The sequence below is a fragment of the Rhamphochromis sp. 'chilingali' genome (genome assembly GCF_963969265.1).
Source record: "Rhamphochromis sp. 'chilingali' genome assembly, chromosome: 2".
Taxonomy (NCBI): Eukaryota; Metazoa; Chordata; class Actinopteri; order Cichliformes; family Cichlidae; genus Rhamphochromis; species Rhamphochromis sp. 'chilingali'.
Window position 1 is genome coordinate 43,102,051 of NC_137930.1, and position 27,690 is coordinate 43,129,740.

At 40.8% G+C, this 27,690-nt stretch overlaps 1 protein-coding gene across 1 annotated transcript; it reads right to left on the reverse strand.

Moving 5' to 3' along the window:
- Positions 1–13,828: 13,828 nt before the first annotated feature.
- Positions 13,829–26,675, reverse strand: cUnh11orf24 (chromosome Un C11orf24 homolog). Its single transcript, XM_080866783.1, has 3 exons — positions 26,527–26,675; positions 23,071–23,398; positions 13,829–19,930 (listed from the first exon to the last, which is right to left on the reverse strand). The coding sequence occupies exons 2-3, from the start codon at positions 23,219–23,221 to the stop codon at positions 19,014–19,016; spliced, it is 1,068 nt and encodes a 355-aa protein (XP_080722909.1). The 5' UTR covers positions 23,222–23,398; positions 26,527–26,675; the 3' UTR covers positions 13,829–19,013.
- Positions 26,676–27,690: the final 1,015 nt, after the last annotated feature.

Consider the following 27,690-nt stretch of genomic DNA (forward strand, 5'->3'; position numbering starts at 1 on the left):
TATGTGGTGAGGTAGAGTCTGTGGCTCTGCTGCAGAGCAGGGATGGTGCAGTGGGGCCAAGGGCAGTGTTACTCTATTTAGATTAGAAAACAGCATGCAACCCCACCAGCACTTTATCAATGTGGGTTAGTATTAGATATGCTTGTTTGTCCCCATTATCTATCCTGTAATTGGCATAATTCAAACCAAACTGTTGCTGGTGTCAGATGGGCTAGTTTGGACCAGGAATTGATAAGAATTTAGTGATTCCAGTTCCCTTATATCTCTTATCGATTCTCATTGGGTTCTCATTTGCTCCGCTTTGAGAATCACCACTGCCGTTAAGCAGGTCAAATACATCAAATACATTACATTTGTGCATGCTGCATGGTCAAATGTTTGTGGGTATGGTATTTCCCCTCATTGTTGTGTTTAGTGATGGGGTCGTTACTCAAAAAAAAGTAATGTTTTACACAGAACACTTTTCTTAAGATTAATGCAGTACGCTAAGCAGAATTGATAGGAAAGCAGACTAACAATGCCAAGTATCTTGCCCAAGAATATTTTGGCATGCAGACTGGAGCAGCCAGGAATTGAACTGCAACCCTTTTCATTTTTAGATGACCCCCTCAACCAACCCAGATGGAAGGGAAATGTTTTTCCATATCCTTACAGGTACCTGAAATCACAATATGTCCAGCTGTATGTAGAACCGTTTAAATGGCAGATTTACTGACTGACTTTAATTATTAAACATTCGCACATAAATAAGTGACGTCATATTCAGTACTTTTGACAGTTCACTCTTCGGCCGCTCCATCTTATTAGGGAAATTCCACATACATAAATGTAAATTTCAAAACTCAACCCCATCATTTAATTTGGTTTTGATTGAAATTGAATATTACTTAAACTCTCTTAAATTAACTTCCAATAAAAAAGGTTTATCATTGATTGAAGTTCATTCAGAAATGTTTAACGAATGAGCTGTCATAACTTTCAAGTACAAAGTTGTTATGAAGTCTGTCACATCCCCCCCCCCCTTTTTTTTCTTTTTTTATCCTTTATTTATTTATCCTTCTTATTTCATTGTACTGTATATTGTTACTCTTATTTGCCTTGTATGTCTACTGTACAAACTGGACTGGAATGACTGACTGTTTGCTTTATAAGTTCAATAAAGTTTGGAGAAAAAAAAACCCTCTTCAGCCACTCCCTTCTGCCTTCTTGCGGCAAAATTATCCACACCCACCGCCGCGCTATGAATTGTGGGATATATGGGACCACGAAGTGTGCACCGGACCACGCTTGATATTTGGGGAAATCGACGGCGCATTTGGAGTATGCATTTGAAGTACACTTCGAATTGGGACAGCAGTCGTCGCGTGGCGGTGACGTAACCGCACTTGAAATGTGTACTTCAAGCGTGCAGACCCTGAATTGGGACACAGCCTCAGTCTTCCCCTGCTTGTTGTTGCGTATTTAACCTTCATTCACACCTTCTCCGTGCTGTATCTCCCTTTGTGTTCTGGTGACATTCTATTCCTAGTTTCTGGTTTCATTCTTCTAGTTTATGCTGTCTAGTTTTAGTTTCTTGAGTCTAATTTAGTTGTTAGTTTGGGTTTGTGGTTCTTAGTTTGTGTTTGTAAAATTAACTTCTTAGCAAGAGTGTTCCAGCAAATAAAACTGCACTTTAAGTTAACTTCCTGTTTCTGAGTCCTGCGTTTTGGTCCACATCCTGCCTGCCACACAGCGCGATCTTTGACATGTCGGCTGTTTACTAAGATAACGATCAGATATGTGTCCTCACTACTCTATAGGTTTATATTATTAAATGGTAGTTATGAGACATTAAGTTTCAGGTCAATTTTTGAAGAAACAAAAAAATTTAACGAGTAGTGTAACAAATTACTTTATCCTGGGAGTAATCCGGTTGTTCAGTGATGACGTGACGAATCCTACTTCCGGGTCTAAAGTAGTCTGCGTTTAATATGTCTTTTGTATTGTTAACATGTTTAATGTTATGCATTTTCTTCTATTTGATCTCAAAAAGCTCCTAAAACAGTCAGTGATCACTGTTGACCTCCCTCATCTTTTATTACCGCTAATCATTTATTTAAGCTCAGTTTTTAAAACCTTAGGATGTAGCTACAGCCCAGCCCATGCAGCAGTATATGAATGACTAACCTCGTATTGTGGATGGATTATCTCAGTTGTTCTCCTGGCTGAAGTTTGGTCCTTTTACAGCATCCTGCCATGCGATTACATTTGTTCCTGACCACCGAGAACACTCACGGTAACTTTTATCGAGTGGAAAAAAGGTTAGCTTGTTTATATTAAGCTAACATAGCTGTGTCGCTAGCGGTCACGTAGCACATCATTATATACCAGCTAGCCCAACTTCAGTAACCCTACAAACGTCACTGCTGTTTAGTTTTCTGTCTTCATTTATGCTGGAAGTGATAACAGAGCTGTACGTTTTAATTTGTTTCCAAAACCCCGCAGTCAGGACATGCTATATTGTATTTAGATAGAAGCTAGCGAGCTAACTCCCTGCTAACTTCTAACTCCGTTAAATGTCATAAATTCCGTTTTCATGGATGCCTGGATGTTAAACTCAATTGTTAGAATAGAATAGAATAGAATAGAATAGCCTTTATTGTCATTGTACAGAGTACAACGAAATTGGAGTGCCACTCCCTTGGTGCAAGTTTCAATAATAAATATAAATGTAAAATATAAAAAGTACAAAAAAAACAATCGTAAGTACTCAAACAATAGTATGTACAATATATACAGGATAGCAGCATTAATATAATGACAGTATGAATAGCAGCATAATATAATGACAGTGACGGTATGGAATAGGTTCAATTGTTTTTGTGCTTATTTACTACGGTGATAGCTCTGGGAAAGAAGCTATCCCTGAATCTGTTTGTCCTGGTTTTATGTGACCTGTACACCTGGTAGAGCAGAACGCTGATCATTTTATTAAAGATGAAAGACTTTAGACAGTTTTTCAACTCTCAGTAATGCCATAGTGATCGTTTGATATATGGACCTGCAGCGGAGTTTAGACCCAGACACGGCTAGTGACGTCAGACTGAACAACCGGATTAAGTAACGCACTCCAATAATTTTAAGAAAAGTATTGTGTTTATCCATCCATCCATCCATCCATCTTCATCCGCTTTATCCGAGGCCGGGTCGCGGGGGCAGCAGCCTAAGCAAAGAGGCCCAGACCTCCCTCTCCCCAGCCACCTCCTCCAGCTTATCCAGGGGAATACCAAGGCGTTCCCAGGCCAGCCGAGAGATATAATCTCTCCAGCGTGTCCTGGGTCTGCCCCGGGGCCTCCTCCCGGTGGGACATGCCTGGAACACCTCACCCAGGAGGCGCCCAGGGGGCATCCTTGTCAGATGCCCGAACCACTTCAGCTGGCTCCTTTCGATGTGGAGCAGCAGCTGCTCTACTCTGAGCCCCTCCCGGATGGCCGAACTTCTCACCCTATCTCTAAGGGAGAGGCCAGCCACCCTTCGGAGGAAGCTCATTTCTGCCCCTTGTATCCGCGATCTTGTTCTTTCAGTCACTACCCACAGCTCGTGGCCATAGGTGAGGGTAGGGACATAGATCGACCGGTAAATTGAGAGCTTCGCTTTTACACTCAGCTCCCTCTTCACCACGACGGACCGGTGCAGCGTCCGCATTACTGCAGCTGCAGCCCCAATCCGTCTGTCGATCTCCGGCTCCCTTCTCCCATCACTCGCGAACAAGACCTCGAGATACTTGAACTCCTCCACTTGGGGCAGGAACTCATCCCCGACCCGGAGTGGGCACTCCACCCTTTTCCGGCTGAGAACCATGGCCTCAGATTTGGAGGTGCTGATCCTCATTCCCGCTGCTTCACACTCGGCTGCGAACCGTTCCAGTGCGAGCTGGAGGCCTTCACCCGATGAAGCCAACAGAACCACATCATCCGCAAAAATCAAAGATGAGATTCTGAGGCCACCAAAGCGAAAACCCTCCGCCACTTGGCTGCGCCTAGAAATCCTGTCCATAAAAATTATGAACAGAACCGGAGACAAAGGGCAGCCCTGGCGGAGCCCATCACCCACCGGGAACGAGTTCGACTTATTGCCGGCAATGCGAACCAAGCTCTTGCAACGGTTGTATAGGGATCGAATGGCCCGTAGCAATGGGCCAGACACCCCATACTCCCGCAACACCTCCCACAGGACACCCCGAGGGACACGGTCGAATGCCTTCTCCAAGTCCACAAAACACATGTAGACTGGTTGGGCAAACTCCCATGCACCCTCAAGTATCCTCGAGAGGATAAAGAGCTGGTCCAGTGTTCCACGACCAGGACGAAAACCGCATTGTTCCTCCTGTATCCGAGGTTCGACTAGCGGACGAACTCTCCTTTCCAGCACCCTGGCATAGACTTTCCCAGGGATGCTGAGGAGTGTGATCCCCCTGTAGTTGGAACACACCCTCCGGTCCCCCTTCTTAAAGATGGGGACCACCACCCCGGTCTGCCAGTCCACAGGTACTGCCCCTGATCTCCACGCAACATTGCAGAGGCGTGTCAACCAGGACAGCCCTACAACGTCCAGAGCCTTCAGGAACTCGGGGCGGACCTCATCAACACCAGGGGCTCTGCCACCAAGGAGTTGTTTAACTGCCGCGAGGTCACTGAGGCAGTTAAAGCCAGAAATTGGCGGGTCATTCCCCTCATCCCCAGACTCTGCTTCCTCCTCGGAAGACGTGTCAGTGGGATTAAGGAGGTCCTCGAAGTATTCCTTCCACCGCCCGACAATTTGTATTGTGTTTAGTATATCTGATTACTTTATTGGTGTAATGACCCCAACACTCATCACAATAAAGAGGGGAAACACCTCCAGCATCCACAAACATTCTCCATAAAGCATGTAATTAATATGAATAATGTAAAGTATTTGATATACTGCTCAGTGATGGTGACTCTCAAAGAGGAACCAATGAGAACCCAATTAGAATCGATACTGGAATCGAAATCACAAAATTCTTATCAATTCCCTTCCTTATTTTAAAGCAGCATAAAAAAATTAAACTAAAATAAAATACTTAAACAAAACAAAAACTTTGATACTAACGAACCAGAAACAATTCCACTATGGCTGCCCACACTAATTCATAAAATATGTCAGCGAGCAGATCGAACTTACAATTACAAAAAACATAACTCATTCTGCTGACACCTTTGACACTCCTACTTCCTCCAGTTTTGACCTAAACTATGAAAAAACACAAAAATGAGCTACAGAGTAGTAATCGTGTCTGGCTTTACTTATTTGAAGAGAGATTTTTACAATTAAAAGTTGAGAGGGGGTTCAACCTGGCACCTGTTGAGGTGCCAGAATTACTGATTGCACAGACACACCAGCTGTGCCAAAACCGCTGAAAACAAATAAAATGCCCTCTGCTGCTTTGGAAAGGCAGCAACCTCACACTTTAGTATGAAATGCCAATACTGAATGTCATCGCTTTCACAAGCTAGGCAACCGAAAAAGGCCTTTGAAGCCAGAAAGCTGTGTTCTCACATTTTTTACACCTTAATGGCTCCCATGTTTGCCTCTTAAAACAACCTTGTGTTCCTGCAACCTGAAAGTGCTCCTGCTGTGTGAGTGTTTGTGTGTGGTTCATCTGTCCGTGTGTGTGTGCAGGTCACGTTTGTGCATGTATACAGTATCTTTTCAAAAGGCACACTTGCAAGGAGAATTTTTGTTTTCTCAGTCTTCATACATATTTTAAGGGCACATGGTTTCCAAAAGCACTTTTCAAAATGTGATTCTTCAGACCTCAGACTCCATTTCACCTCAGTGTATCTTAGCTGAGCTTAGGAGGACAGTGCTGTTTCCAGAGGACAGCTGGAAACAAACCGTTTTAGTTCCCCCTCTCTTTAAGGTTTTTTTTTCTAATGTGGCCACAGCTGTGTGCCTAAGGTGACAATATTAAGGATTTACCTTTTCAGCTATAGCATGTTACACATTGTATAACATGTTTAACACAGCCACAGTGTTTTATCTCAGTCAATTAACTCGCTCGGCTGTTCAGAGCAGCCTGATTCCTGGCAAACAGGACACAGAGAGCAAGCACGCGACTTTTAGGAAGCAATCACCTCTCTGCAGATGACTCTTGTGTATCAATTACTTTGAGTGTTATGTGACATGACTCATATAAACTGGCCAATATATACATTCCTAAACCTCTGTGAAACAACACTTTCTTAGACTCATCTCAAACACACCTTGAGTTGAGTCAACTACTGTTGTCAACTAAATGAAATTGAAAAATCCCTTGGTTCTCATGTTACACGATCAATGGGTCTGGCTCTCATTTTGTTCATGGTAATAATTTTTTGTTTCTGTGCAGTCCTCTCTAGGAAATTGGAACCCTTCTCAAGTTTATGTATGTATTGTGACCACAGACCGATCTGAGTCGATGCTTATCTTTTTCCCCAGTCCAGTCAAATCTCTGACAGTGTTCTTCTGCACAAAATTTTCACGATGTCTTTCGGGAGAGTTTTTGGGTTAATACCGCATATTACAGCTAGAGGTCACCCTTTTCAGTTTTCTGTATGGTAGGTTTATGTAAAGGTATTTAAGGTAGACGCACGTAATCAGCGTCAGATGTGTTGTTAATCGGAAGAAGGCAAACAGTTTGTGACCGCTGCGCTATGTCAAAAATGATGTTGGGATAAGGACCAAAGGGACAAGATAAGTACTGATGGAGTTATTGGACTGTTTAATTCATTCATGCATACCATTGACATCGCGTCACCCCCGTTAACAAACATCTCAGTGGCTTCAAGCGTAGGCTTAGCCTCTACACTGGTGTTTTTAATTTTTGATTTTAATCAACTTCATGAGAATCAAGAAATAGTTGTTAAATGCTGAAATGCCCAATAAAGCTGAGGGAAAGTGATGTTTTTTTGCAATAGATGTGAAACTGACCTCTTTCGAGGATTACAGGTGATCCTCTTAACACCCATCTGTTGTTTGTTTGCATTTTAAATTTCTCCTGCTTTAGCCTTGTAAGTATAAAAAGAAAGAATCACCTTTCAGAAAAAGTAATTTAAAAAAGCTGTGCTGATATGATGACGATTGGTATGTCTGTGAAGGTTCTCAGTCATCCAGGTCATCGTAGTCAAAGGAGCTTGCAAAGAAAAGCGTCTGGACTTCTTTAAGTTGCTTGAAGACGTTTCACCTCTCATCCGAGAAGCTTCTTCAGTTCTGGGTGTGAAACTGGGTGTGGGTCCCAATCAGGACCCACACCCAGTTTCACACCTTGGCTCAGGCGATTACAGGATCATCAGGGGGTCCTTTCGTCCCTCTGTGGGGGGAAACTCCCACTAGGTTTATATCTGGGACTCTCCACCATTTGACCTCAGAACTGAAGAAGCTTCTCGGATGAGAGGTGAAACGTCTTCAAGCAACTTAAAGAAGTCCAGACGCTTTTCTTTGCAAGCTCCTTTGATGACGATTGGTATATTTTACAGCATAACACAAAGTTGAAATATTTTAACAAAGCTTAAAGTGGTTATTTAATCGGTTTATCAGGAGCGAAGCAGAATCAAATAATAAAAATCACTAAAAAATTCTTTAAATCATCTGAATTATAGCTATCTGATTAACCTACTCTAGGCCAACACTGACATTATTCTGATCCTTTTGCGGAAGGAGGTTAGAGAGAGAATGGGCACACCCAGGCCTGAAGATGCGCTTATTTCTGTGGAAATACAAATCTCCTTGAACTAATGGTCTTCAAGCTCTCTCTCAATCCACCACTCTCGACACATGGAGCGCTGAAAGATAAAGACCAAATGCAGGGCAAAAGGGATTTTTTGGGTTGTTTTGTTTTTTTAAACAATGATTTATTGATTTTTGGGGGGAACAATACAAACAGCAACAAATCAGCACAGCCAAATACGAACAAAAAGAAGAGAAAGAAAAAAACAAACAAATACAGGTACAAACGAACATGTCTGGGTCAAATACAGTGTTCCACATTTACAGTCAAGGGAAAGGACAAAAAAAAAGGGGAATATGGACATTAATTATTATGTTTAAAAACAAAATGTGATCCCCCTTTATGTCAGCACAGCAAGGTCACAAGGTAGGTGACCAAGCAAAGGCCGCCATATACTACAGAAAGCATCACAATTTCCCTTTATAATGGCACCAAGGCGCTCCATTGGCAACACCTTGAACGTTTCTCTGTACCATTGTGTGACAGTGGGGGGCTGTCTCTGAATCCATTGAAACTAAAGGGTGTTTTTTTAAATAGATGGGTAAATAGATAAAGTTGTTTTAGTTTTTGAAGACTTTGCAAAAAAGAAAAACTTTCTCCTCTTCAAAAATGACCACATCAGTAAGGACAGATTACTGTAGAAAATTCAGTTATACGGCGCCAACTTTCAACAACAGTCGCCCCAAGGCACTTAAAATATGATAAGATGAAAGCAAACTACTCAGATACTTTCTTTTTCTGTCCTTCCTGTATTCTGAGTGTACATTGTGACTACACTGCAGCCAGTTTGATTCACATTTTAGCAGGTTTGCTGTATGTTCTCTATGGTTACACATAGCATTCATTCATACACAAATAGGAATAAGACTTAGAATAACTTTATTTATCCCAAGGGGAAATTCATATGTCTGACATGACTCATGTGCTATCTGTATGAGAAGCTTAAGAGAACAGATGATTTTCTGTTTCTCTCAGTTTTACAGTGGCGAGAGAGGAAGTTCCATGAAGATGTTGTAAAGTGGGTGATCAGAGTTATTCAGGATGGTTTGTAATGTCTTTAGTGGGCACCTTTCCACCACCTCCGTGTGTGTCCAGTCTGGTTTCAATTACAGAGCCCGTTTTCCTCACTAGTTTGTGTAATCTCTGTGCACCCTTGTTTCTGATGCTGCCTACCCAGCAGACTGCAGCATAGAACAGCTCACACCACCACAGACTGATAGGCCTCAATCTTCAGAAATCTACTATCATTTCCTTCATCTCAGAGGTGTTCAACATGAGGTCGCTTTTGTCACTCTACTCACTGAAAGCCTTTACAAGATCCCTGTATTCAGAGTACTGTCCATTCCTGATTATATATATATATATACACCACAATGGCAGCGTAATCCGAGGATTTCTGGATGTGGCAGGACTCACAGTTGTATTTGAAATCTGCTGTAACCGACCTGATAAAGTGCCCTTTCTGTCAGGTAGTCTTTAATCTAGGAAACGAGGAGGAATCTACTCCCATCTCTGTCAGCTTGTCTGAGTATGTTGAGCTGGATGGTTTTGAAAGCACTTGAAAAACGAATATAGCTCTTACATAAGCATCAGATTCCTCCAGATGAACAAGCGCACAGTGACGCATCATTCACTCCGATGTTTGTATGCAGACTGAAGGGGGTCAAGTTCATCTTTGACCTCAAGTCTCAGTCAGTGTAGCAATCGTATCAGTGGCCACTAATCTGTAGTCAGTTAGTGCAGCTGGACAGTTTATTTTTGCCAAGGTAGATATAACCGTCAGGATTTGTTTCCACTGTGTCGGGAGCACGCGCTGGGCTGTGCAAATCATGGACAAACAATATCCATCATTCTTGATTTTTAGCTCACAAACACTTCTTATAATGAATAACTACTCCTGAAATTTCTGAGGTCTTAGCTCTTTATACAGTAAAGTTATAGTAAGATAGAAATAATTATCAGGCAAACTGTTGTCGGTTTGTTGAAATATTCCTGTCCAATAACACTTGAGAACAGTGAATGTGTCATTTCTGTTGTAACCCAGAAACTGAGCAGTAATTTAACAACACTAATGTTTCACTTTTTCACTAAAGTAAAACGTCACGACTTCCATGTCCAGTTAGTTGGAAAGGAGGCAGAGCCAACTGCTCCACGTGCTCCAGAGGAAAATAATTCTGTCGGGGATACCTACCTTTACCTTCCTTGGTACAACACTGGCACCAAGGACTAAGATTTGAGGAGCTGTATGTGTAACTTATATTTTAGTTAGTATGATGTTCATGAGCTACAAGCCATAATAATGAAAATTAAATTAATGAATTACATTAACATGTGCAGCAGGGAAACTATGATTAATGTTAAAAAGTGTCCGGGGCAATGAAAATAATGTTTATAGTGACCTATGCTGCCTTGAAAAATAAGTACATTTTCATGTTGGAAAAAACAAATTGTTTTGAATGGGACCACAATGCTGGGAAATTCTGAAACCTATAAACAAAAATATCATAGGTTTGATAAGGATAACTTGTGTGAGGATTGAAAACAATGCTGTGGGACCGTAGACTCCGAGGCTCTCTACTCCCTAACTCTAACTCAGCAGAATATTGTAACCAGATGATGTGTGTTACTAGCTCCACATATCGACCTGGTTTTGATGTTGGGACTGATTGATTCTCATAACCACTTCTGTGACAGTTCCACTTATACTAAATGTCTCTAGGATCATATTTTGCCACAATCGCCCACGGTGAAATTACTGCTACTCAGTCACAGGTGCTAATAATATCGTGTACTGTGAATGATCTCTCCAGGTGGCAAAAATTGTATGTTTATACATATGTAAACTGTACAGGATCGCTGAGGACTTTTTTTTTTTTTTTTTTTACTGTGTGTGGTATTTAGTCTGCACGTGGCTTGCTATGTTTGGACTCCCATGCACCCAGACTGATGTTTTGCTATGTGTGTGTTTTCGTTGTGGGCATGTTGGGAGAGTTACCAGATGACTAAGGGGTAAAGCACTTGCTGATGCTCTGGAAAATGCATCAGCACCGTGGTAAACTGTAGTAAACCTTGCATTGCTTCAACATGTCTTTGTGCACATGGAAATTGTGTTATTGAGGGATTCATATTTAATTTAAGTGGTCAACAGTACAGTACAGTCTAGCTGATGTAAACCTTTAAGCTGCGTGTGTAGAGGCTGTTTTATAACATTCCTCCCATCTGTTTATCCTTTAGTCCTTCAGTAGATACGAGCCGCTGTTGTCCAGCTGTCCTCCAGCTGGTTAGATCTCCTCGTCACTAAAACAAGTGAAAAAGACTTTTACGAGACAATTGAACCCTAACCCAAAATGGTAAATGCAGGTTAGTATCTTGCCCAAGGATATTTGGCACGCAGACTGGGGGAGCCAGGGATCAAACCACCAGTCTGATCAGTAGATGATGTGCTCTACCATCACAATATAATTCAACAATTGTTAATGCCTGAAATTAGAAATGTAAAAACTCCATCTTTACGATGTGATGAACCTGATGACATCGTCACAGTTTCTTCCACTTGTCTTTTTTTTCATCCACTTCACATTCCTGCTACACCCAAAGTGCACCCTGAGAAAAGACTTTAGCTTAACAGCTTGACAGCTAACTGTGGGTGAAAAATAACTGGGCTCATTTGCACCTAATTACGTGGTTTGTAAACCACCTTTTGACAATTTCCATTTTATGCTACTTTATATATTTTTTGTTGCTTTTTAGTGAAATTGCATTATACACCGTGTCTTTTAGCTGTTAAACAACAAGTGAGTCAAAAATAATGTTAATTTTGTAACCTCCCATTCTCAACAGAGTTAAAGGATGATAAACCGAGTTATGTCATGGTCCAGTTTCCCTGTGCTGGCTCATTCTTTTCTCTTCTCATTTTCCTCTCACTGTCTGAGTCTTGCTCTGTGTGTGTGTGTGTGTGTGTGTGTGTGTGTGTGCGCGCACGTTGTGTTTGAGGGATGGGTCCTCCTCTGGTGTCCAATCCTTTGACTCTGTACACCTGAAAGTAAGTCATGATCTCAGCTGTTGGTAATTACCTGATTCCCAGTCTCCTACTTAAGATGTTCAGTTGAAGCCTGATTGTTGTTTGAAAACAGAGAGTGAAGTCAGCTTCTTTATCTGCATGGTCCTTTGTTTGCTTGCTTTTTTGCTCTGTGACTATGTCTTAGTGGTGGTGAGATGAAGCTTCGTGAAGTACTGAAACCTTCCATCGAATTGGTCCACTCATGGGCTGAAGCTTCACGATGCTTCATTTGCTCCACTCTGCCATCAAGTGGACAATAAATGTAAAACAGACAAAGCATTTATAATGACATGGATTTGGTGTGCGAAGCTTTAAATTGAATAAATGAATGATGTTTGTGATGCTCACATATTAATTCTGAATATGGTCTGAATATGATTTTAATCTGTCTTTATGATACAATATCTGGGTCAAAACAGGAAAGTGGAAATAAATTGGGGAGAGTGTTGTGATGTGAATGTGCTTCTGTTACTTTATTTGTAACTGTCCCTATGTTACTAGGGACAACATTTTATTTAAAAATAACTTTTCCACCACCCATCCATCAATTGATGCCTTATCGTGGTGGTGGGGTTTGTGTGGCCCAGGGATCCCGCGGGCTATGTTGTCCAGATGAATAGAATCAACTTTTCAAGATTTCCTTACCTGGATGATTGGGCATGCATCAAGGGTTCATGTTTTTCAGATATTTTTTCCACTCCTCTGTATATTAGTGTTAACGATTGTTTACACATATAGTGCATTTTATCCTTAGTGTTACGAAGACATAACGTGACATCACCTTATATGTTTATATAAGGTGATGCCACCAATTAGTTAATGAAGCCTCAAGATGAGTATTTTGATCTTAGCTTTTTGAAACCAGATGTTGGATGTGCAGAACTGACTGAGAAATTGAAGGATTATGACAAATTGCAGTGTTATATCTGGGGGTGCAAATTAAGTCAAGGAAGGGAGGAAAATGAATCACTGTTAAAACACTGTTTTCCAACCAACGAAGTTGGAGACTTTTCTAGATTCAGTTCTTAGTGGAATGCTTTTAGTTGACATCCAAACTTTCTGGCCTGAGATGCAACTTGCAGCTGTGGTTTTTTGGTTGTCGGCAAGGCTTCTGTTCTTTGGTTCTTAGTCGGCTTAGTAGGTGGAGTATATCCACTCCCTCATCTGCACCATCTCAGCCCTGCCTCCCTAAATGTGTCTCCTAACTGCTCAAATTGAGCGGTCCTTCTTATAACCCTCTAACCACAATCCAGTGATTTCTTTTCTATTTTTTTGTTTTCTTCGTCCATCTTAAAAGCAAATTTCTGCAAGATTTTAACTTCAGATCTTTTTTTCTGTCATTGTTGTTTTAAGCATGTTAGCATGTCACCTCTCTTGTGGTAATACTTGCAGAACTACAACAGAAATGACTTAAACAGAAACACCTCATAGAATTTTTGAGGTCAATGAATGCATTCACAGGGTTCACTAGAATCAATGCAATCCTCAGGTGAAAACATTACAGCACTCTGTGATAAATGGTTGATTTGTAGTGAAAGAACAATAAAGTTAAAAAAAAAAAAATCAGAGTAAGAGTGGAGAAAAATGTTATTCCACAACAAAAGCACATCCCTTTCCTGTCAAACCCTGTGCAAGAATCAAGTGTTTAGCACGCATGTACATTAGCATGCATCCTTGCCATCTCATTAACAAGAGTGGGTTAGAACAACAACAACACACCAATACAAATAGTTCACCTTTCATGAATACACAGCATAACAGCCAAGTCAGTCGTGTTGTGCATCTATCAGAATCCCCAAGGCTGGGCTGGTGCAGCTTGATGAGCTGAAGTGCTGAGAAATCCCACCACACGAACTGAACTGCTAGTTAAACCTGGCACTGTTGCTTTGATTAATGAATGTTCCTTTCATGTAACATGATGGTAAAACTCTGCAACTGTACTTCATCGATGAATAAAACATTCAACTGATTTACTCAAACACCAACACGATCAATTCGGTTCTTTTTTCATTTATTTTCTGCAAAGTAAAAATCTCTGTTCAAAGTGCATTAGAACATCAGGTTGGCACAGGGCAGGTTTCATGACATCCTGCACATCAGTCACCACAAACACAAGTTTACCTTTAACACAGTCCACACTGGTTCCAGGATCTATGGAAAAACTATGAAATTACGGACATCAGTAAACCATCTTCACTTGGGGGGTAAAATCCACTTGCTTAATGGACACGACGACACAATCCAAGACAATTTGACACAGTATGAACTACATTCTGACTGCCATAAAAGACATTTATGTCCTCATTGCAGACACTCTTACTAACAGCTATAGATTATGTTGTTTCAAACAGACCTCAGAAAAATGGAAATACACCTCAAATAAACACTACAAAATGTTTTCATGAAGTTGCAATTTGGGTGATACTGATAACAAAAATATATTTTGGGGGGTTTTTTGTCCATGAGAGGAAAAAGAAACAAAGCAAAGTATGCCAAACACATACAGAAGCCTAAAGAGGTCATGGTTAGAACTAACAAGTTGTCATTTTTGCCATTTAATTAAAAAATAAAAACAAACTTTGGATAATGTGATTTTCCTAATTTCTCACAGAAAAAAAAGGAAGAAACAACAACCCAAACAGAAATCTGTTTAATAAAACAGAAAAAAAAATGAGGAAAGATTAAATTTTGAGAAAATCTGAGGCTGTTTTTAAACCATGCAGAAATAGTCGTTTATACAAACTCTCCTTTCATGGGGGAATAATCATCTCTCTCAGCAAACTCTACAGTTGAGCTAAGTGATGTTCCTGCCTCCTATGCAGGGGTATTGCCATTTGTGTATTTTTCCAGTATCTTTAAGCAAGGAACAAGATTTTAGGTACTGGAAGCTTTCTGAATTAACTAGACAATCGAAGAGGAGAACAAAAGAGGACCGTCATCGTCTGAAACGTCTCAAAAGCATCAGCTATCATTTGATGAGGAGAAATCAGAGCAGGCAGTTAAGAACTGCTTTGAGATTTACACATCAAACTTTTACAGTTTTTTTTTTTTATTGTACCTTCGGTTTTTATGATGAACAAAAACATATATATGGGAATAAATTCAAAACCAAATGAGACCAATGTGACAAAGACAATATCATTAAAAAAAAAAAAAAAGTTTGTTTGAGAAAAACAAAGATAACAGCCTGCCATACTGATCCCCTCGAGGTCTTGTGACCCAATCAGTGCATTGCCACAAGACAAGAGAGTTGTCTCCTCTCAAAGAAGAATGCGAGCAGCGACAGGAAGGGTTAAATGCATTTACAGCAGAACAACATCTCAAACGTTACATTTTCATTTGAAATCTGTGTAGGTTTCAGATGAACCCAGAAAGGTCACCTTGCTGTTGTGGAACAGTTCAAGTTCCCTCTCATTCAGTCACTAACTGATCATGGCTTTATGTTTCCCTTGGCTTTATCACACAAAGATGTGCTTCAGTGATTATTTGGTGAAGTTCCATCAGCTGTGTACTCTACTGGAAGAATACACCAAATACAATGTGCTCAAGAAAAGGCAAAGTAATTCAGTTTATGGCAATGGATACTGACTTCAAGGACCGCCTTTGTTTGTAGCGCACAGCTAAATCACTGAGAATCATTCGGCAAAGGACCGGATGACGAAATCAGTCTGAAACCAAGACACTGAGTAGATTATATGGCAAAATGGAAATGCACCTGATCTCCAGAGTTTCTGTAATAGAAAGAGACCAGCCTCATGTGACAGAGCTTTTACCATCTCATTCTTTATCAAACATCTGCTGCTTTCTCTCTTTGTGGGAAATAGTGTAAAACGTTTGCTCTTTGCTGAATGCAATGTGCACGTTTGAAGGAATGTTGAAATGTAATGAAAATGACTGAATAAATGGCTTAACATTCAAGTTGCTTCTTACAAAGGCATGGGAAAGAGCACAGTGAGGCAAGCCAGACGAAGACTGGAGAAAACATACCAGTTACATGAACAGGCAAAGACACAATGCATTAATAAGACAATATATACTCAATATCTTTTAAAAGAATACATTCACTGTGAGAATCTAAAAAATATAGTAATAAACAATTAAGTATGGCCTTGTTCCTGTGATTCACTGGAAGACATGTGCAAAGGAACACTGCTGAAATGTCGTCTGTAGCAATGAAAGCTAATGAAATGTCAATACCTTTAAAGGAACCCTCTAACATTTGGAAAATCTGAGTATTTAACACAGTGAGGTTTGTTTAACATAAATCTGCCATTAATGGCTTGCAGTCCAATAGTTGGAAAAAAAAAAAATCCTTTATTTTTTCTGGTTGTTATTCACTGACCTCTATGGAAAACATCATGATCCCAGGGAAAGTGTGAAGGAGAATTCATAAAGATTTCTTTAAAAAGAGAATGTTGTTTGTGGAACTGCCATGAAAATAATAATGAAATAATAATAAAACCTGAAATTATCCAAAAAAAAAAAAAAGTTTGAATAGCCTACAGATGATCAAAAATATGAAATGCCGTGCTGGAGAGGACCTAGTTTAACTTTACGATTTATAATCTGTCACTGACATAAAACGAACAATCAGACTAAGGGTTGGCGTTACAGCAACGGTGCTTCTGTTTGATCTGAAATGTTAGTAATGTTTGTTTAACCTCCAAAATGATTCTAATAGCATAACTGCTCGTGAATTCAAGGAGTTCAGTTCACACCACACCAATGTCATTTCTTTATAACGTGACAGCACAACCACATGCAGGGTTTAGCTGCTATAAAACGGATACGACACCGTCACAGCCTGCAATCCTGCACAATCCTCAACTTTTCAAACCAACCTGGCTAGTTTCCAAAAATCTCAGATTTAATCCTCCTCAGAGGGCGGAGTAGTTTTAATGCTAGCTGTAAACACAGCAGGAGCTGTGCGTTTTAAGATGAAGCGGTGTTAGTGTGTCTGTCTGACCTTCAAGTGGAAGAGCTGCCAGCCAAACAGGCTCTGTGAGCGCGGCCTACAAGTGAACTGACATTAACAGAGTGACAGTGGGTGGAAAATCCTCAGCTTGATGACTTAAATGTCTCTGTGGTCTCTCTCTGGCCTGTTAGCTAAAGCAGACACCACAGTGTGCACTCTGGCCCTGATCCACCAACATCAGGCTTCAACACACGCGGCCACATCTGATGGAAACTTAACCAGAGCAATGGAAACACATCTTGCAGTGTAATTAGCTGGCAGCAGCACCTGTGCAGCATTTTTGTCTTTCTGAGAAAACATCAACGCTTCTATAGAGTTAAGTTTTCCACATATTCATTTACCTTGAATACAGTTTGAGAGGCTGGTTCAAGTTCACCCGTCTGTGCTGATCAGATCCTGGTTTATACATAAGTCGATTTTTAGCTTTGCCATCTCTTATGAAAACTAAAATGATGCTTTACTGACCATTTCCATCACTAGACTATAAACAAGCCAGAAGTGTATCCAGACTATTTAATTGACTTCACATGAGGTCAAACTCAAAGTACTGACAGCTGGGATCTAATACCCTCTCTCTCTCTCTCTCTCTAATCTGCTGGTTTTATTCAGCAAATTATTCACTTATCAATTCTTTGTCCTGTACAAGGTTGTTGACTGGAAGCTTTTGCAGCTTCCCGTGGTCACGTGACTGTTCGCAGCTGATTTCAGATGGCACTGCCTGGTGTGTCGCTGTCTGATGAAAAGCAGGTGTGCTTGAAATGTCCCTAGATGTAATAAATGAGGAATCTGGAGTTCTGCAGTGTGCGAACAGCTACTTCTTTCTCTTTTATAGAAATGATGGCCAAGATTACAACAGACTAATACTACAACAGACCCAGGTGTCTCACACCTGCAACTGTGAGGACAGAGCTGCAGTAATTCACCATGTTGATAATGATTACTTTAGAAAAGCTTCAACAGTGAGTCTGAGTCTAGCTTTGTGGTTGGAAATTACAACAAGTGTGCATCATTCAGTGCCAGCTGTAGTTAAAAACGTGGAAAATGTGATATCTTAAAGACGGGAAGGGCCGAGAAATATAACGACACCACAGAAATATGGCAAATTTTAGCCACAACGTCACATTAGATTTCTGTCAAATGTTGCAAGAGTGATTTTATACACTTAGATCTATGTGTGATTCATTTTTACCCCATTTTTCTGTAGAGTATTAATAACATAACAAATAATCTACTTTGCAGTAAACAGTGCAACACTGTGTACAGGGGCTGGAATGGGAAGGTTCCAAAATGTGACTGAGATCTGATGAACATTTCTTCACTATCAAGGTTATATATCCAATTGTAAAGAGCAAATGTAATAATAACTGTAATTATTATTGTTGTTATCAAATCAGCAACACCAAATTCCAAAAATGTAAACAAACACCGTCTAAAACAGTCATTTCTGAATTGAAAGAACTTCAAAAGTTGTCAAGCAGAAACTGTTTTGTGCACTGCTGCATGAAGCACTGAATAACTGAATTATCACTGTGGCCAATTAAACCACATTAAAAAGAATTTGCAATGTGACATATTTTAAATGCCTTAAGCGCAGAGCTAATCTTTGTCAGTTACACACCCTATTTGGCACTGAGATGTATGTCCATTGACTTTTTCAAAAATAAAATAAGCATCAAGGTAATGACAAGGAAATGAATCATTGGGCATAACATTCTGATTTGGTCCTTATATAGATGTCACTTAGGAAAAAAATGTTTGCAAATTTAAAAAAAAATACAATAAATTATTTGCTAGTTTGATTTTTTTACAACTCTACTTTTAGATAATCTCGACATTTCTTACCAGCAGTAAATTAACTGATGACGAGGTCATCTGCTGAGCTTTGGAAACGTCCCAACTGAGCCAGCCAACATCTAATCGATTCCAATCCTGTCAGGGGCCACTAGCAGAACCAAATGTAAGCTATAAGGTTTGAATTTTGACATCCCCCCCCACAAAAAAACAGGAGCTGCTAGAAAACAGATCAGTGTGCATCACCGTTTTATCGTCAGTGTACCTTTTCCATTTCTTGCTGAACTAACTGGACCATCCTGTAAATTCACAGCACCATCTTACCATTCAGTTAGTCTGTCATTTAGTTCATTTAGTTTTTCCTGCTCCGAGTCAAAGAAAGAAAAAGCTTCATGAAATATAATTATCCTCTTCCTGTCTCATACCCCAGAGTCTGAGTACATGCCATTTATCAGATAGTCGACCTGCGTGTAGTCCTTCCTCTTGTAGCTGTCGTAGGCCAGTTTGACAAACACTGACACTGTGACCAAGAAGAAAAGCAGGCCAAAGAGCAGGACAGCCAGTAAAGACGCCGTATCGACGAGCTGCTTGGTCAGAACAGCCCCCGCCTCTTCTACCACAGGGACCCTCGTAGCTGAGGCAAAAGATTTATTGTGATTGGCCAATGCATCAGTACTGGCAACAGTTATAGCAGATGGTGATTTGGTTAAAGATGATGTCTGAATCGGTGCCACCTCAATACTGGGGTGTGGCAGGGCAGCCGATGGAGACGTGTCTGAACCATGGACGGAAGTAACAGCAACACTTGTGTAAGCTATCGTCACCGAGTGTGGGGCTACTGTTGTTCTTGTTGTTGTTGCAGTTGCTGGTGCTGAGGTTGTAGATTTCACAGGTGTAGTGACCACATTCTTAACAGACTCTGAAGTGGTTGCTGTTATACTGCTAGTGCTGGTGGTGGATCCAGTATGCAGGCGCTGAGCAGGCAAGCTAGTGGGGGTAAATGCCTCTGGTGATTTGAGATGCTCCTGTGACGATGGCTGCTCAAAGGATGCTGAAGATGTGGAAGAAAGGGCTCCTTCTGTAATTTGCTCATTTTTGTTCACCGATGTTACAGACTCATTCAGTCTGTGGCTGACAGTGGTGTGGTTGGTGGATGATGAGTTCAGGGAGGACTGAGTGCTTGCATTTGGTTGCAGACTGTTATTATCCTTGCCTGTACTAGAGTGGGTCTGTGTGATGACATCTGAAGTGCTATTCGGGTTTAAGGCAGAGACTGAAGTGTTCGGTGGAGTGGTCACACCATCCAAAGAGGTCTTTGTTGTTGCATCAGTAGCACCTGGGAACAACAAATTCTAGTTAGCACAAACTAGTGAAACAACATTCGCTACAAGCCAAACATACATTTATATTTCACTCATATATTTGCAGAGCATCAGTTTGTACCTTTCAAAGAATTTTAACCCTGTAAATAGCCAAAGAGCTGTGCTATCTTCAAGATCAAGATACCCTTACAACCAAAACAAGTTTGGGAACTCTGAAATTACACTGATAACGGATTTAAAAAATGTTTATGATCACCATCTAAGTCAAAATTGTAGACAAAAACAATCAGACAAAATGTCTGTGAAGGTTCTCAGTCATCCAGGTCATCGAAGTCAAAGGAGCTTGGAGAGAAAAGCGTCTGGACTTCTTTAAGTTGCTTGAAGACGTTTCACCTCTCATCCGAGAAGCTTCTTCAGTTCTAAGGTCAAATGGTGGAGAGTCCCAGATTTAAACCTAGTGGGAGTATCCCCCCCCACAGAGGGTGAGGATCATCAGGGGGTCCATTGTCCCTCTCGGTGGGTTACTCCCACACAGCTTAAATCTGGGACTCTCCACCATTATTTGACCCTAGAACTGAAGAAGCTTCTCGGATGAAAGGTGAAACGTCTTCAAGCAACTTAAAGAAGTCCAGACGCTTTTCTTTGCAAGCTCCTTTGAATCAGACAAAATTAAAAAACATCAATTTTCATGCCTTTAGTGAAGCCAGAAGTAAGGTGGCTCAATAGTGAAGCAGATTAAACATTAGCTTGGCAAATGAAAGGAATACAGCAGGAAGGCATCCGGCATGGAACTCATCCAAAGCAAACACGTACAGCTGATCGCTTTGACAAGGAAGCAGCTTAAAGCACCTTTCATTGACGGCCCAAAGTAGTTAAACCTGTGTGCTATTATATCTACATTAGCTCCTTGGAGTCAGGCATCCTACTAAAAGGAGATTAGAGTAGAAGTGTAGCACATTCACTGCCTGAGTCGCTTCATTACTTGGCAAAAGCCAAAGAGTACAGCTAGGTTATGAAGGCATACCAGGAGGCGATGCTTTCAGACGGGGATGTCCAACACAACAGTAAACAAATGACTCAACAAAGCAACGCTGGCACTTGAACTGTTCATGGAAATGACTTATTTGGTGTATCTGGCTAAAAAGCTCAACCCACACCCATCCTGTATGGAAAATACTGAAGAGTTACAAAGTTCAACTATTTCTGTTATTGGTAAAACTAAATGCTCAAAGCAGTTGTGCTTTACATAAAATTTCCAGGCAAAATACCCTCTAGGTTACTTTTGTGCCTTCATTTCATTATTCTATGCCACTACTGAACCATGTCATACTGTAAGCTGCAATCACTGATAAAATGGTCTTCAGCATTTCCCCAATAATAAATATCTTAATAGTAAATTTTGTTGAAATAATAATATTTCTTTTTGAGGCTATTGATACCCCAGCTATCCTCAGCAGTAATAATCATCCACACAAAATACAGGTTGCTTTAAAACACAAGTTGGCATTTTCTCACAGTCGGACTTTAAAATAACGTGCTGCCAGCCATCTGAACTTGGCCAAGAAGATGACTTTGAATGAGAGATCGGCCAAATTAAAATCAAGCAGTCTTTGTTTTTTGTGGACTTGATCACACCTCTTATGGTTTCTTTAACATTCCCAAGAAAGGTTAATTGATGAATCGTGCCTAGAGCTACATGAAGTGCTTATTTTTGTTCAATTTTAATTCAAATTCAGTTCAATTTTATTTACATAATGCCAAATCACAACAACAGTTGTAAGGTAGAGACACTACAATAAGGCAAAGTATAAAAACTCCAACAATCATGAAACTCCCTACGCACAAGTGCTTTGGCAACAGTAGGAAGGAAAAACTCCCTTTTAACAGGAAGAAACCTCATCAGAACCAGGTTCAGGGAGGGGCGGGGCCGTCTGCTGTGATAGGTTGGGGTGAGAGAAGGAAGACAGGACAAGAAGAAGAAACACTCATTGCATCATGGGAACCCCCCAGCAGCCTAGACCTAATGCAGCATAACCTGATCCAGCCCTAACTATATGCTTTATCAAAAAGCAAAGTTTTCATCTTAAAAGCAGAGATAGTGTCTGTCTCCAAAATCCAAAAGCTTGTTCCACAGAAGAGGGGCCTGAAAACTGAAGGCTCTGCCTCCCATTCTACTTTTAAATACTCCAGGAACAACAAGTAGGCCTGCAGTGTGAGAGCGAAGTGCTCTAATAGGGTGATATGGTACTACAAGGTCATTAAGATAAGATAAAGCCTGATTATTCAAGTATGTGAGGAGCAAGATTTTGAATTCAATTCTGGATTTAACAGGGAGACCCTGTCTTTCTACATAGGGTCTCGTCCCTGTCAGGACTCTTGCTGCAGGATTCTGGATCAACTGAAAGCTTTTCAGGGAGTTTTTAAGACATCCTGATAATAATGAATTACAGTCGTCCAGCCTGGAAGTAATAAATGCATGAACTAGTTTTTCAGAGTCACTCTGAGAAAAGGGTAGTTGGAGCCCATATTTCTATGACTCTATCCAAAGTACAACAAACTCAGTTTTATCTGAATTTATAAGCAGGAAATGAGAGATTATTATGTCTTTAAGACATTCCTGCGGTTTAACTGGTGTGTATTATCTGCCTTTGTGGAGAGATAAAGTTGGAGTCTATTAGATATGATTCAAACCACTGCAGAGCAGTACCTGTAATACTTACCGCATGCTGTAATCGCTGTAATAAAATATTACAGTCAACAGTATCAAACGCTGCACTGAGGTCCAGCAGGACAAGCACAGATGTGAGTCCAGCACACATACAATGCGTATTTTGTACACTTTATCAACCTGGCACCAACGACAAATGACATATAGATACATTCGTGCCAATATTGTGACCATGAGTGTCACAACATTGAAGGATACTTGTGGCTGCCAGTGTTAGTAGATTCACCAATGGTATCAAAATGAAAATCCTACCTTACCTAATCTTCAAGTTATTGTGTTAACAATGTTCGGTGTCCACACCGGGTCTCACCTTTTTCTTTTTTTAGTTCTGTCACAAGCTGTTCACACACTGCCCATGAAAACAGATTTTAAAAAAGCTTCACATGCTTACACAGAGAACCTTTAAGACTCCTGCCACATACTTACATCCAGAGGCGCAATTAACTGTGGGTGTTGAGAAGAAGTAGGCCCCATTTGGTCCTGTGGTGGCGGAGTCGGTAAGGAGCAGAAGCACACAGGGGGGGAGGAGAAGACACAGTGATACGCTCAGCTGGAGTTTTGAGGAATACAGGGACATGGTGGGCTGGGAGGGAACGAGACAGACACACGCTCACATAGACAGAGGCACATCCATATGCGCACACACACACACACACACACACCGGGTACAATGAAGTTCACACAGTCAACTTGTACAAACAATGAAATGAAGGAGGGGAAACCAGGAGGAGGTGAAGTCAGTTTCTGGTTGGACCTACAAAGACAAAGACAAGCAAGAATCAGAAGCAGCCTGACAGACGGGGTTGATAAACTGTGTTCTTATAGATTTTCTGCGTGAGGACATCTTATTCTTCTAGTAAACAGAGACAGTCCTTAAACAGAAACATGTAAAACCACAATTACAGCTGTATTTAACATTTAGGATGACAGCATTTATTCATATTGGTTGGATCACTTCATCTTAACCTTTTGATGGAGTCTTATATTTTCTTACCATGTTTCACTCAAACAAGTAACACACAACACTTACTGGGCCATTCAGCCAGATATTAAAATATAGTTACTATAATTCCACTGGTTAAAAATATACAAATACTCTCTCATTTAATAAGACATTTCAGGCCCTATCAAGACCAGCAGAGTCAAAGTTGAAGGATGTTACTAATGATTTGGTTCAAATTAAACAGTATTGTGGAAACTACAACTTTTTTACAATGTTCTACATTATCCAGGCTAAATCTTGGGATTTGTAGTTCAGTAAGGCGGATTTCCTGAAGCACGCTATTCAAGCCTCTTCACCTGCACAACAGTAAAGAGCAGTTAGTCCACCCAAATGTGAGGAATGACTACCATCTAGTGTCAAAACAATGCACATCTCAAGTAGTGCTCCTGGAGGAAGTAGTACGAGTTATAATCACCGTTATTAGTTATGAGTTTAATTAGACTCCAGGCTCAAGTTACAGAAGCACAGAGCTAATTATAGTGAAGTGTTAATGACAACATTTAGCTCAACAACAATTACTGCATGTATTTCACTTTCAAATGAAGAAGCCCAAACAAAATTAAATTACACATGAAGTGTCAGAATCTCTGAAATGGTTTTCTATACTGAAACACAGTGACACAGTGGTGCCTTTACATTCAAGTGTAGTGAGCAGCTTCATTGGCTGTGCAAAGGGTCAGTCAGGAAAGATCCATCCAGCTAGTGTCTTCTTCCAAAGCCTTAGTACCATAACTACCACTACTGGCCAACCTAACAATCTCTAACGCTGCATTGTGGTTCGCTGGAGTCCCACGGCTTCAGAAATGGCTCTATAACCTTTTCCAGACTGAGATTTCAATTACTTTGTGTCTCATTTGTTCCTGCACGTCCTTGGATCGCAGCATGATGTCTGGCTTTTGAGGATTTTTTGGTCTACTCCACTTTGTCAGGCAGGTCCTATTTAAGTGATTGTGGCAGTAGTCAGGCCTAATCAGGTTATCTTTCTCCAGTGTTTTAATTTGTTTGATGATCTGAAACATTTAAGTGTGACTGACATACAAAAAGATAGGAAACCAGGAAGGGGGGCGAACACTGTCAACTGTCTCATCACAATCACAGATGAATCCAACCACAGTGTTGTCATTGGCATACTTGATGATGCTGGTTGGGTGGATTGGTGTACAATCATGGGTGTACAGTAGGAGGCTGAGAGCACAATCCCAGACACACAATCTGTACGCTTACATCGCCGAAGAGGCTGCTGGCGCTTCAAGTCGTATAAGAGAATTTTACTTTAACCACAGGCTACAGTATTTATTTTGATTGTCAAAGCTAATGGTAATAATCAGTGTAAATTACTGTAGGAGTCATAAATGCAATCAGGCAAAAATTAATGAATTTGTTTTGAAATTTTCTCCATATGTTGTAGCTAATATTCACGTATAAAGAAGGTAAGGACATGATTTTTTTTGACAACTAAACTTCGAGTCATTTTACTTTAAAGGGAACACTTCAGTGTTTTGCAAACCTAAAGAGTTGTAGCTGATTGCACTGAAATGTACCACTTACAAGACTTTGTCCATAAATTCTACTACAATATCTACTCCCACTCAGCACCTAGACTACCTTAAGTTAGAGATAAATCAAAAGATTGCGATAAGCCTGTAGTCACAGAAATCACAGTCCACGAAAAGTGAGTGAGAGCCAGAAACAGCCAGCAAGTTTTGTGTGAAACCGACCTCAAAGACACTAAAAGTAAAGAATAAAATATATCAACATTACTTCTAATACACGAGTAGACAGCACAGTGCTGTTTAATGAGGTCTAATGTGATATATTTCCTGGCTGTATTCTGCACAGGCTGAGTGGGATGAGTGGAGTCTGATGTCCACATGTAAGGCATCAGCTCTCCTCCACTCATGTGGAGCACCTTGTGCTTCTTTGGGAAAAATAACTAAAAACAAACTACACTGCATTTCAAAAGCAGAAGCCATTACTGAATAACACACGCGGCATGATATTTGTGACAAATGCCAACAATATATCCACTGATCTGTGAGCACCAGTTTGGTTCATCAGGTTTCTGGTGCAGTTTTCCACGTGTGTAAAGTAACAGGGAGCTCCACAGGGAGTGTGCACTGTTATTTGTGGACCCTCCACATTAGGCCAGCCTTTACCGGATTTGTAGCACTGCCCCACAGTGCACCAGGACCCAGATCTGTGTGATAGGTACTTGACTGTAAACAGGATGCGTTTTAGACAGCTGGGGCACAGGACCAGCCCTCAGTGTAAACAGGAATACTCGTTGAAGACGCCAACGTGGAGAGAGCAAGTGCCGCGCGCTCTGCCACGCTGCCGACCTGCCAATCAAAGAAGTTTGGGCTAAAACGGGAACTCCCGAGCACACAGCCGGCAGCTGCTTTAGCACCAAATAACCCAAAACATTACATCCGAGAAATGTCCCATTAACTTTAGCCGAATAAACAGAAAAAATCCAAAGCAACAAGAGTCAGTCACGTGTTATTGTGACTTCAAGTCAGAGCAGAGAAACGCAGCTGTAGCTCACACAAGCTAACACTGGGCCAAGTGTAAGCTGCTCCGAAGGAAGACACGGAGCTTAGTTCAGATGGGAAAACCCAAAGTTTAACTGGCTCGGTTACACAAACCAACAAGGTAACGAGCAAAACCACACCATCGATAATACAGTGAATAATGCTGTAATCGCTATGTCACCGGGCAATAAACACACCGGGAAACGAGTTAACGGAGCATGATGAAGAGACATCTCCCCTCAGCGGCGAGTGCATCCACACTACCGAGCAGCTAACACTAACAAGCCACGGTCACGGAGAGTTACTGCTCACAGGCTAGCTACAGTCCGTGTGATCGGGGGTCCTTACCAGCCTTATGCGGGGGCTCGTTTGCTGTAAACCACACACAGGTACCCAGGAACCAAACATCTACACCTTCTGTACGAGACGCTGACCTTCTTCCTCAGCTGCGGTTTTAGCTGTGTTGACTGATAATCTATGTGCTCCCGCCCTCTGCTGGCCACACCACGTTAAAACAAGAACGCCTCCTATTGTTACAGTTTACCAAAATTTATCATGACTAATACCAATACTTTCAATTCATTGCTAATAATATTATTGCTATTAATATCTAAACATATAGAACGTTACTAAAGTTAAGTCTGTGAAGGTTCTCAGTCATCCAGGTCATCGTAGTCAAAGGAGCTTGCAAAGAAAAGCGTCTGGACTTCTTTAAGTTGCTTGAAGACGTTTCACCTCTCATCCGAGAAGCTTCTTCAGTTCTAAGGTCAAATGGTGGAGAGTCCCAGATATAAACCTAGTGGGAGTATCCCCCCACAGAGGGAGCCAAGGTGTGAAACTGGGTGTGGGTCCCAATCAGCCAGAGTTTCGGGTGAGTTCATTGTGAAACCTGGCCCCACCTTATCATGCGAATACTAAAGTTAAGAAATACCGTTTTGACCAAACATATCAAGGCAGATATGAGCAGGTTTGCCTTAGAAATGCATAATAATAATAATAATAATAATAATAATAATTTACATCAAAATAATTTATTGAAAGGAACAAGTGAATTTCTAGATTTATATGTGTGGGCAGAAGGCCACGGATTCAATTTAAAATATTACAACTTCCTAAAGAAACAGCTGAATCACTGCCATGTCTATCCATTTATTAGCTATCCAACTAAGATCCCTAGCATGCTGCTGCAATTCCCAGTTATTTTACAAAATGGAAGAACATGGTAAATTTCACATTTCATTACAATCTCTTCTGGGAAGCAAAATGTTATATAGACAGCATGCTAAGACCCTAAACCAATGGTCCAAGGTACCACTCAGAATTTGGGTTAGTGAGTGTAAATCACCACTACTGGAAAAACATCCTAGAATATAAAAATGGATCACATCTGACCCAGATTTCACAGCAGACACAATCAATGGGTGCTTTAAATATTGGAACAAAATCGTTATTACCTTCTCCTGTTTGGTCGTGTCAGATGGAGATGGAGCTGTATAGCTTTCATAAAATCCA